At 36.7% G+C, this 12,614-nt stretch overlaps 1 protein-coding gene across 1 annotated transcript in view; it reads right to left on the bottom strand.

Annotated features, from left to right (window-relative positions):
- Positions 1 to 97: 97 nt before the first annotated feature.
- LOC109363880 (ankycorbin-like) overlaps positions 98 to 12,614 on the bottom strand; it is a 31,357-nt gene continuing 18,840 nt past the window's right edge. Inside the window, exons 3-7 of the mRNA XM_031557231.1 lie at positions 7,248 to 7,336; positions 5,571 to 5,635; positions 3,082 to 3,139; positions 2,503 to 2,573; positions 98 to 1,065 (exon numbers count right to left, since the gene is read on the bottom strand). Coding sequence (XP_031413091.1) covers positions 931 to 1,065; positions 2,503 to 2,573; positions 3,082 to 3,139; positions 5,571 to 5,635; positions 7,248 to 7,336 — 418 coding nt within the window. The 3' untranslated portion in view covers positions 98 to 930. The remainder of the gene's footprint in view (positions 1,066 to 2,502; positions 2,574 to 3,081; positions 3,140 to 5,570; positions 5,636 to 7,247; positions 7,337 to 12,614) is intronic.

Below are 12,614 nucleotides of genomic sequence, written 5' to 3'. Positions count from 1 at the left end.
TATTTCGGGGTCCCTTATTTTCTTTTTTTTCCCGGGGGCGCGGATCCGCGGATCCCTCCGCCCTTCTAGTCACGGAACCGGGCCGAACCAGCCCGTAAACCGTTGACACCATTCAAACCAATCAAGAAGACAAAGGGGTTTTCTTTAATCAACTTAAAACAAACAGTGGACTAATAAAACTTTGAACTCATATAAACTAAGCTAGGCTCAGTCTTATCCTCTCACATGTTTGTGAAGAACAGTATGGGCACTGTATCACATAATAGTACGAATAGCTACTAGCTGTAAGTGCCAACTATTCTCAGCATCCTGCTCTACCTTTTCAGTTTCACCAAACATTTATGAAACTTTATCAGTGTCATCAAAACAAGTGCATTTTTCCACAATAAGAATGTTCTGATTTAAAAACAATATTATGAAATACCAGATATTTCTGACATACTATATGTCTATTAATGCAATAAGTTTCTAAATGGCATCTTTTGAGAAGACAGCATCTCCATTATGTAGTTTTACTGTATTTTTTCTTGCTGCTGTGGCTGAATTAGAAATGAGAGCTCCTCAAGGATGTCACTTCCAAGTAACAGTTCAGGATTTAAGTCGGCAAAACTAACTCAGGCCAAGAACAGAGAGAGCAGCATTGAAAATATGGGACATACGCAAAGTGATGTGTGGGTAAATGCTATCATTCAGATTCTTGTAGGAATGATTTTAAAATGGGATTTGCTGCTCTGGTAACACAAGGAAAAACTTACAGTTTACTTCGTTTTAGAGTTACTTAGTTTCTCTTTTGCTTTTCTCATTGGGCAGAATTCCGTAAGCCTTCTCAACAATGTCTAGTACTTATGTTCTCTAGTACTGTGGACATTGTTTCATGTAATGACTATTTTGGGTAGGGAGCTTCATTTGACAGTCAGCCTTATGAAAGAATTAACATGGTGATGTTAACCTGCTGTACCTTCCATTTTTATCCCTTGTGTTGATGTCTGCTCCGTGATCCAGAAGGTATTTACATACTTCTGTATGGCCATTTTGTACTGCAAGCAGCAGAGGTATGTTCCCATCCTAGGAATGCATTTAAAGAAACCATAAACAATTATTGGACAACTTACAAATACAACTCTGAGGTTCAAAGGTCAGATATGAACTTTTCTTCTACATAGCACAAACAAGGCACTGTATATTTTTATTGTGTATTATAAATGTAGCCGGCTTTATTTAATCCCTTCCTTGACCATGGGGCATGGATTCACACAGCAAAGCATCAAGAATAGGAATGCTCTTTGCTGCCTGTACTCCCTTTCTGTTTGCTTAATGCTACAACATAGTGATTTTGCAACTGCACAATACCTATGGATATCTCCACAACAAAAGGATAACTTTGAGTGCTAGGCAAAACCACAACATTTCATAAAATCATAGAATAACTGCAGTTGAAGACACCTTTAGCAAGCATCTGGTGTTTCTTCCTCTTTGTCTTCAGTCAAAAGCAGGGCAAACTTCACATTATGGTATACTGCTCAGAGACTTGTCCAAACAGGTTTTAAGCATGTCCAAGGACAGAGAAAGCATGTCTCTCAGTTTCATTTCCAGTGTTTCACCAACTGCATGGTAAGAATTATTTTCTTCCTTAATACGCAACTGGAATTTCCCAACTAGTTTCACTGTCCAAATTGTAACTGCTGCTTGTCACCACTGCTGAGGTCAATTAGGCTCTATCTTGATTATGATCACTTATTATGTAGTTGAGGATATAAAAGATTATCCCACAGCCTTCTCTTCTAATGATTAGAAAATCTTTTCGGTCTTTAAAATACATCTGCTGAAATTTTAGGTCTAATCTTTCTGATTGCTGTTTGTTTGTCTTAATATACCAAAAAGACCAGATGAGGAGAAGATCCCAAACCCCCAAAGTACTCAACAAACAAAACAATTAAAAAAAAATTTTTTAAAAGATTACATATTTTAATGCTTCCCTCCTCTCTCCTTTTTTTTTCTTCTTCTCTAATTTCTGTCAGATCCCTTTAACAGAGTTTTCTAAGAGGCAACAGTATCATTCCTACAGACAGATCTGATTGTTTTTAGGTGTTTTGTGCTAGTCAGGATACTGTCCCTTAGCCTTTACACTACACCAACTCTATTTCTTCCCCCAGGTTTATCATATTCCGTTGGGTTTTTTTCCTAAGCATTTTACAGTACCTGAAAGGCCCACATGATGGTCTTTCTCGAAGCCTACTGGAGTAAATGGAGTCAACTTTTAATCATGTCTGGAATATATCCAAATTAATTCCAGGTATTTCTAAAAATCTTGCAATTTAACTAGCAGCAAATCTTGCCACTCGCAAGTTAAAGTGAAGTGCTATGCTATGGAAAGCCATGAAAGGAACTTTGTCAGAGAAATTCAAAACGAAATAGAAGAGCAGTAATAGTTTCAACTGCAGTACTTGAGCTTGATTGAAGTGGAGGGTAGTAAAGCTTTGGGAAAAGCACAGAGGTACATACCAAATCTTTGATGTTAATTGGACATTTGTGTTCACAGAGAAGTTGAACTGCCTGAAGACAACCACATGTCGCTAAAAAAGAAAAAGCATTAAAGTCCATTAAACTTTATTTTTTGAGATTCGTGTTCCACGCTTACACTTGCAATACTGTAGTGTATTTGCTGGCTGTAACTAACTGAAATTCAATATTCAGAGTATTTATCTAAAAATATCCAGAATTTGTCATCTGTGAGAATGGATATGCAACACTCAGCTACTAAAATCTTCAATTAATCAATAATATATTAATTTTATAAAAGTAAGTAAATTTTCACTGCCAGATTAAAAATGCAAGTGTTTCAAAAAGTGTTGATATTAAGTTGGAAATAAAATCAAAAGGTTAGTAAAAGAAAAACCAGCAAAAATTTAAAAATAGAGAGAGGAAAGAAAAGAGAGTGATAGAGCAGAAATAAAGCCTGCTTTAATATAATCCACCATTCTGTCCGCTATTTTTCCCCTCAGTAAAAAGCTATATCAAGTCAAGAGCTGAGAAAATCAAGCATAACAAAATAGATGTGCATGCTTTCAACAAAGAAGTTACCTGCATAATGTAAAGCTGTTTTCCCACAGTTGTCAGTGCTGTATACTGAACATTTATACTGCACAGTTCAGAAGGGAGAAAAAAAAAAATAGAGAAACGTCAAAAAAATAAAATACACGTGATGAGCAGAACAGACAGCTGAACATATCTGAGAATAGTTCAATGAGCTCCTACAGAAAGCTCCTTCATAGCACAGAAATGAACAAGTATACTGATAAAAGACACAACTCTACTCTCTAGCAATCTCAACTGTCCTTTCTTGTTAACTTATACTGAAGTCACAGTAAACATGCATGGTGAAGATGTACCTAAAAAAAAATTGTTTTAGAAAAATTCATATTCAAAAACCAACAAACTAAGAATCTGACTTCCATGTCTCAGAAAAGCTTCCTATTTTACATTCCACTAAAAGCTAAAGCAACCTTAGCCTAAGGCAATTAACCCAAAATTATTCCTGTTAAAGTAAATAACACTTTATTTCCATTTGTAAAATCTAAAGCATCTACAATCCACTTACATTTTGCAGTATTTTAAGCCACCTGTTACTACTGGCCAAGTTAGGTTTTGAGGTACTAAGCATAAAAATATCAAATTACAAAGTAAGTCTGGATAAAGATTTGGTACAGAAAATTTTAGTTTATAACAAATAAAGATATCACTCTGAAATAACAGATTTCTGAAATCACATATTATATATTCTGACTTTCAGGTATAGCATCACCTCCAATACTTCCTTGATTTCCCAGGTAAACAGTTTCACATAAATTACCAAATTTTATATTAGAAAAACTCAAGATTCATTCTGTGCAAAACAATTATTTACATTACGATTAGGCACTTCTTACACACAGAAAGAGCTTTTATGATAAAGCCAGTCAACAGAAGCAACAAAGCATTCCAAAGAGCATGAGAGCATTCTCCAAGAGCACTGGAGAATATTAACAAAGGATTTTCACTTACAAACTTGTTTAGAAATGCATTTTATAATAAAACTAACAAAACATCAGCTAAAACACTCCCTGGTTGTAGCTGTCAGGTAAATGGGCAGCGAATATTTGGTACTAAACACATTCATCTGCCGCACTGATTGTATGCTGCTGCATGCGATACAATTAATGACAGCTTGATGTCACTGTTCATGCTCTAAATGGGTTTACTCTAGAATTAGAAGATTTTTCTACTGAAATCCCAAAGCGGGCAGTCTCCTCACTTAATGATAATCTCTTCCAAGTGTTCAAGAAAAGATGAAGAGAAGCAGTGACGTCAGTGAATACAGTGAGTAGGAATCAGTGAAATTGGACCCAATTCAGTAAGAGACATTGAGAGAGATCTGTGACAACTGAATTGGAGAGCTCAGAAGTAGTCAGAGGAAAACAATTATGAAGTTGAGATACAGGATCCAATTTCTTTCTGTACTGCTGCACACAGGTAGTGTTATTTCATAGGCTCATTATTTCATACAAATTCTTTGCCAGTCTTATTGATAAATCTACATTTCTAAAAATATTACCCATTACTCTGATTACCCCTATGACCAGAATTTACCTGTCTTTCTGAAATGGAGTTGAGATGGACATCCCTTCTTGTTTGCTAATACACAACTTCAGCATTAATGTCAGAAGAATCTTTTCTTCCTCTTCTCTTCCACTTTTCTTGGCTTTTTCTCCCCCAATTTTTTCTACTGCCTTTCTAACCTCTCACTGTCATTTCATGAGTATTTCCATATTTCCATATTTCAGTATCCAAACTAATTTGGTTTCTTTCCCCTTGACTCAACAAATGAATTATTATATATTGCACAGACAGAATACACTTGGTTAGATCAATATCAAAGTTCCACTACAAATGAAGAATTCTTTTTCCCTGTATCTCTTATACATCATCTACTTCCAACCCACCCAGCCGCACAGACTAACGTTGGGAAATGTCAAGCTGCAACCTGCTTCAGACCCAATCTTTCTATGTTGGATCCACTGCACATGGAAAACTGAAACTGTAAACCACTCAGAGGAGATACCACACTGTTTTATATCATCTACCCACATAGTGCCTAAAAGGTCTTAAATTCAAGAACATCTATCAGTCACAGGAAAAAAGGACAACAGGAGTGTGATGCAGACTATGAATGTGCGTCCTGATGGAAGGCAAACAATGTAGGCTTCATAAACTGGAGACACGAGCTTTATGTTTGCAGTTATCTTAAGGTAATGATAAGATAAAGTGACAGTGAGGTTCTCAATGCCCTGTCCCTGGAGGTATTCAAGGCTGGGTTGGGTCAATGGTGTCCTGGACAACTGATCTAGTGCTTGATCTAATGGTTGGCAACCGTGCCCATGGCAGTTGGTTGGAACCAGATTATCTTTGAGGTCCCTTCCATCCCAGGCCATTATATGATTCTATGATTAGCAGGAAATGCATTGATATGCAGCAAAGAACCACCAAAGAAAAATAAAAATAAATAATCAAAATTAGTTTATTTTTTACTTTACCTGAAGTAACCTCTTAATGCAGTCAAGGTGGCTGTTCTTCACTGCAAGATGTAAAGCACTGTGCCCTACATCAACAAATGCAAAGCAAAGTTAGTATTCAGTCACTCAAAGACACTGGAATAAACTCTTCCGTAGCAAAGGCAAGATTTTTAATTGAGCATCAACACATGAAAAGTATGGACAAATAAAATAAAAATCCTACATCAAGCAGAACGTAGTTACAACAGACTATTGTTCAGGCAGGGAACGGGATAATCTTAATGTCTACTTTCAGATACAGGAATGACAGAAATTGTGACAGACCCTGCCTCCCTTGCAGAAGTGTCTGCCAATGTGTCTGCTTTACTTTGTTTTCTCCTCAGATTAAAAAGGAACCCATTTTGGAGACCAAAAACATCAAAATTCACCAGCTACCACTATGACAAATTTGAATCATCCACAGAATGCACACATACGATGACTCGGAACATAGGACTACTTTGTTTCTGCATTTAATAAGCTCCTCTTCCTATTAACTTACTTAGCACCTATGAGCTCATATTTAGCAATGCAATACAGTGATTTACTAACTATTGATTTATGATTAAAGATTTTGCAGTCCGTCTTCTAGTTCCTTCTTAGACAACACCTGAAAAACCTTAAAGGCCAAAGACAGCAGAAGATTATCTATACAAGGAAGAAAGAATGATCCACTTATGACAGAACCTTACAGTAAATAACGAGACTTTAGCAGGAAAGGCATTACCTAACAAATGCAGGGTTGACACTCTCAAGAGTGAGCAGACAACCTACTATTATCCAAGTGACTAAAAAATCTTGAGGCAAGATGAAGTACGAATTCTGAGTAATAGTCCATGTCAGGTGTGTATATTCTCTTATCATTACATTTAATCTGAACGCTTCTTCCAGCATCACAGATGCTTTCTCACAGAGGCATACAATTTCTGTTTATGACAAATTCAACCAGGCTGGAAGCAATGGCTAAAACAGACCCAGTGAACCCAACATTTACAGATCATTGCAAGAAAGACAGAGTACTGACACCTCAGTTAGGTGATTCTGCTAGACAGAGGAAATGCTGGGCACAGACCACAGATAAGTCAACTGAAATCTATTAAGAAGAGTTTGCCAATTTCAAATTCAGCTTTCATCATTCTCCTACTAGAGTACTAATTAAGGCACAGGACTTTCGAGGGCTGAAGCAGCACACATAATAGTTCTCAGCTCAGTTTGGCCTGTATCAGCAATTTTTACTATGTCATAATCCTGAGGAAACTGCAACTTCAGTACAGTTAAATGGGGTTAATAGCTTGGATACACATAAAAGCAAAGCACAAGATCTTGATATAATCTATGCAAAGCCTTAAATGAAATGACCAAAAAAGCTGGGAGGGGAAAGGAGAAAGTCAGGGAAGAGAGAAGGGGAATTATAATAATATCAACAGCAATAATTAATAAAATTAACTATTTTGCAATTACTGGAGTATACTACAAATGCTGATATTTATAGTATATGGCTAAAAATCTCTATTCTATATGCAGTAAAGCAAGTATGTCCAAACTGCAAAGGTTACAATGTGGTTGAATTGGAGGGAGCAGCACTACCAAATCTGCACATCAAGACTTACAGGCAAATGAAGCATATTGCGTTGTATGTGTAGGTTCACAGAGGCATACCTGCACCATCTTGGGCTGTCACATCTGCACCATGTGTCACCATAATCCTGAGGCATTCTGCATGTCCTTTTGTGGCTGCCAGGTGAAAACTGGAAGAGAGTATTTATATGACACTTTTCTGTTTCTAAGACCTTCTTTATCTTTCATTCACAAACCAAGTACTAGCAAGTTCTCCCATTCCTGTCTTCTGGCAACCCTCCATTACCTCCCAAGAAGATAATAGCTCTGAAAGTGAGAAGGCACATCAAAAAGCTTTTGTATTCATGTATTTATATAGGCTGCTGTTTCATTAACCCATGCCATATATCTCACGTGCATCTATCTACTGAATTTCCAAACCAATATCTTTAGTGATGCAATATATCCCCATAGAATGCATGGGCTTGGGAAATTACTAAAGAAAGCATTCACAAAAACTGGCTTTGCTCTACTTGCTTTGCACTCAGAACAATTTTAATTTTCCTCCTTAAGCAGACAATATCTACCTCCTCTAAGAGTTGATTCTGTTCCTAAATTAAACTGTATTAAGTTCTGCTTCTGAATTGCCCTCTTCAGAATAAATCTTTCTTCACTGCAGAGGTGAAAGAACAACTCTGAGACAATGCATGTGAATGCAACCTGGAGATACTAAAGCTATTGGATATTTGTGAAACTATACTAAGGATGTATTTTGCAACTTCTGGTTTTACTTTTCGTTTGAAGTTTCTGCTTGTTTGAACAGCAGAAGTTTGCAGAGGTTATAAACCATACCATGACTGGACTGGACACATTTAAGAGCATAAATTACCAAAGATGAAATTACAGAACAAACAAAAGATGATATGCTTAATTCAAGCCTTTTTATACTGCGTGTACATCTTTGACATTGTTAGCACCTCCAGATTCACAGGAGTAATCTTACACATATGCTTCTGGCTTAATTAAGTTGAGAAGCAAATCCAAAGAAAAAACTTATGAAAATGGAGAAGTTTACATCCTTCTGATACATGTTGTGCCAACATAAGTGAGTCAAGCACAGGCAGACTTACTGCTTCCCCACGGTCCTGCTATTATCAGCTTAATATACATTATGAATAATGTTAAAAAAAAAGAAAAATAATGAAAGAAAGAAAAAACTAGAGATAAAACATTTCTAACAATTACTATTAAATAGTATATGAAGAGCTAGTACCATCCTAAGCATGGCCCAAATTGAAAAAGCCTGTAATCTTGGGATGTTTTCTTACATCTTATAAAGACGTTCATTTTTAACACCACACATCTCTTATGTTAAAAGCTTTTTCCCCCAGAATCTAAAAGGAATTTAACTAATCATGTAGATATTTCCATAGTATTTAGGAGTTTATATTTTGGACAACTGTTTCCTTTAAATGTTAAAACTAATATTGAAAGTTTAGCCTGCTAAGCAGAACAACTAGGAATAACAGGCAAGAATGAAATACGTATTTTTGGCACAGAGTATGTGAACTGCAACACTGTTTCTCTATGCTGCAGGCTTTTCTTTGCAGCTTCTCTGAAAAATCAGCAGAGGAAAAAGACCTACTGACAAGATCTGGCAAAGAGCTGAGAATTAATCAAAACAGGAGAGCTCCGGGAATGAAGTCCTGTACCAAATACAGCAACTACCTCTCTTCCTCCATGGAGTCCTTCCATCCTGCTGTCTGCTGCCTACAAATACTAGGCAGGCAATGCTCAAGGCTTCAAACTGTTCTCTGCAAATGTAAAAATATTCTGTATGCTCATCCACACTCTTACAGCTGCCATAAACAAACTGAACAGAGGCATAACTAAATACTTTGAAAAGCACAAGAAGTACTGCTGCTAGCTGTTCTCTGATCGTTCAAAAAAACCAAAACTTTATGTTCTTGGTGATCAATGCAAAGTTGTGTAAACATTCCTCTTTAGAAGAAGGGTTTTTTCAGGCTTTAGGAAAATAGCTGGAAGAAGGAGCAAAAGGAGTCTGACAAATTCCAACACCTCTAATTTGGCCAGCACATAATATCCACTGAATACTGAAACAGACTCAGAAACATTTGTGTAGACATGCAATGCAACTGAAATCAATTAAATTTCAGGAACACCATTACGAATGCACTTTACTCATTTACATTTTACAATATTCATAGAATAATAAATACTTGAATAATAATAACTTGGCTAAATCTAGGACATTAAGATTTTAGAGAGAGGCTGTGGAGTGTAGTGCCAAGTGCAACAAGAGTATGCAAGAGCAAAAGAGGTTTGATTTAGATAAAATCAGACCGCAAAGAAAGCATAAAAAAATAAAAATAAAACCTTAACCCATTTCAGGCTGTGCACCTATGAACACATCAATCCCACAAATGCAAATAATTCCTAAGGAAGTTCTCAACAAGAAACTACACACGCAGTAACTTAGTTTCATACTATCCAACATTTTACAAGTTAAGAAAAAGTAAAGCTCTGAAATAATTGTCTCTTGAAACAAAGAAACATGGAGACATTTATTTCAGAACAGAGTAACTCTTTAAAAGCTATATAAGGTTTCCTAAAACATTTGAGGCAAAAGCTGCAGGTTTCCAAACCATAGAGTTCTCCCCATCTAGAAGCACTGAACAGTGGTGCATTTCACTTGCATCCTTCATGAATAAACTTCCCCTTGCACATCAGCAAACAACTTTCCTCCCACTTCCTTGCTGTGCAATGACAGGCAAACAAAAACAAACATGTAAGTCTTCATCTGGAGCAAGGACCACAATGAGGGTTACATTCTGTATGGGAACTGCTGAATCACAGCCTGAGCCTCTGATTGACCACCTGAGGTGAGCAATGAGTCAGCCCTGGGAGCACAGGTGAAGGCAAATCACCTGTGCTACTGGAAGGGGTGGATCCTGGCTCCACCTCTCCTAGACTCCATTCAAGAGCTGACTCCAAGGAGCAAGGATCTTTTTTGGAGATCGCTCCTCTTGGAGTCTTCTCAGCTGAGCCCAGGATAAGTATAAGCTTTCCATCCATTCTTCTTTAGCGTGATAACCTGTTTAGCCTAATTTTCTTGTATATTTCTTGATTACAGCATCCATATATTCATTGATTATGCACATTCTCACTCAGCCTAACTCCCCATTCTAATGTAGTTCAGTTTCCCTTCACAAGAACCCTGTTGGTACCACCTCCAGCTACTTGTTGGTGCCCCAACCTGAACTGATTTGTGATAGATCTCTTCTATTGCTATAAAACATCTCTACCATTCCTGTAGGGCAGGATGAACTTCTACTATTATCTCCAGAACATTCAATGCAGCAGAGTAGCAGCTGTCTTCTCAGTGTTTTTCTCCACCTCAGAGCATCTGACGAAGATCATCTGGTTGACACTGCTTTTCTTCCCAGTGGGAATGCACAAGCCCCATAGCTACTCAGTTCTGAACAAGATAAAATGAAAATTTACATTCTTCAGGAGGAACACAATGACCAGTTGGAGTAGATAGGCTTGACAGTAAGAGGGAACACAAAACAGCATTTCATAAGATTTGGAGTCAACCAGCTGCAAGATTATTACCTCCAAGTCCTGTCAGGTGTAATTTTTCCTAGTATTCAAACAACATATGCAAATGCATTGATAGAGAAGTGTTTTTATGCTTGGTGACTGAGTGGACAGTTGCATGACATTGACATCCTTAAAATAGTTAAAAAAAGTAGATTTCTTACACATAGATGTCACTGAAAAACAGTCCTAAATAAGCCAGTCCCACATTCAGTGCTAAGGATTTTTTTTTTTCCATGTTTCAGTCATGAAGTTAAGCCAGCAAAGGAATGGAGCTTTCTTCAGTTAGTGACTGACAGAGTGCAAGAGTTCAGATATAACTAAGAGGTCAAGAATGAACATTTCCAGAAATTATTTAATTACCACACAGTAACTCAAACAGATCAGGGCTGTAATTTTTACAAATTAGCTCATATAAACTATTTATTTACAAATAACTTCACAACAGCTAAAATAACAATCAAAATTTAGAGGTTAGACTTGTAAAAAATAAGCTAATTGAGCTTGTTGAGGTGTTGTTAGTAACAAGACATGAGTCTACTGAATCCAGATTCTCTGCTTAACAATGTATATAGCTACATTCTGCAAAACTGAGCACAATCCTCTGACTGAATGTTATTTTGACAGCTGGCTTAAAACAACTGGGTGGTCCATATAACTAGGGAAAATATTACAAAAGTATAGTAGAACATGATAAAACAAGAAAAAATAAAGCCTCAAGTTCAGACTGCAACCTTCTAGCATAAGAAAACTTTCACTTGTTTAAAGAAAAGCAAAATTAAAAGAGCAGAAAAAATATATCCTATTGGGTGTTGCAGTACTGTATGGCAGCATCATGGTCCAGAGCTGTTCTGGGGCAGAACACAGAATCTCTCCAGAGCCTGAAAGCAATCTAACACAGAATTCATCAAAATCCAAAGAAAATAAAGAACAAGGTTGAATTATGAATGCCAAGTGAACAGAAAATAGCTAATACAATATTATGACAAAGAACAAAGAAGAAAGTAAAACATGTTTGCAAGCATACAATGCTATTGTTCTCTACTATTTTATCTGAGTGGTCTGAAAATATTTTAAGTGCAAGAATGTTTGAAATACACTATGAACTCAAACTTACTCATTGTCAAGGTTTATTTTGAGTAAAAACATCCCTCCCCAAAGCAGTTCATTCTTCATTTTCTATATCGTATGTTAAATCTTTATTGACTTTCAAGAAATCTGGCCTGTCTGCCAACAGTCTGATGATTTAGAGTTTCCCAACAGACCAATACCTTCATACAAACAAAGAGCACTGATAAAATAAAGACACAGAGCTGCTCAGAGTATATGAATGCCAACTAAAAAAAATACAGAAATGGAAAACGTTCAACCCTTGCTGCTACCAGATGAAACAGGCAAGTGATTCGCCAGATATCTCGGTCAGGAAGAGAACCACTGGTAATCTGGCTCATTTTGTGTATTGATTTGAACATCTACACACCTTGGAGGCAGCACCTTGCTTAAAATGCCTGTGATTTTCACAGGCAGAATTATTTCCTAAAGCCTTGATTTCTTCCTTCAACAAAAACAGTACCAATAAATGTATTAAATGTTATCTATATTTTGATTGTTTTCCACCATAGGCCAAGTGGCAGAAGTACTAGAAGGAGGCAGAGACTTCACCTGGGTGAGAAAGAGCTATAAGTAAAATGAGAGCAGCATATTCCATGCACAAATTATGTGTCTGCAGTTACTGAGGAATAATACCAAATATGGTCTCTACTGGCATGTAATACAATCACCAGTAACTAGTGAAGAAAGTTTATTTTTCTGTGAATGGTTTGGGATTTTATCAACCAAAAAAAAAAA

Source organism: Meleagris gallopavo, chromosome Z (genome assembly GCF_000146605.3).
Source record: "Meleagris gallopavo isolate NT-WF06-2002-E0010 breed Aviagen turkey brand Nicholas breeding stock chromosome Z, Turkey_5.1, whole genome shotgun sequence".
NCBI lineage: Eukaryota > Metazoa > Chordata > Aves > Galliformes > Phasianidae > Meleagris > Meleagris gallopavo.
The sequence above is the reverse complement of the archived record's forward strand: the minus strand, read 5'-3'. Positions and strand labels throughout refer to the sequence as shown.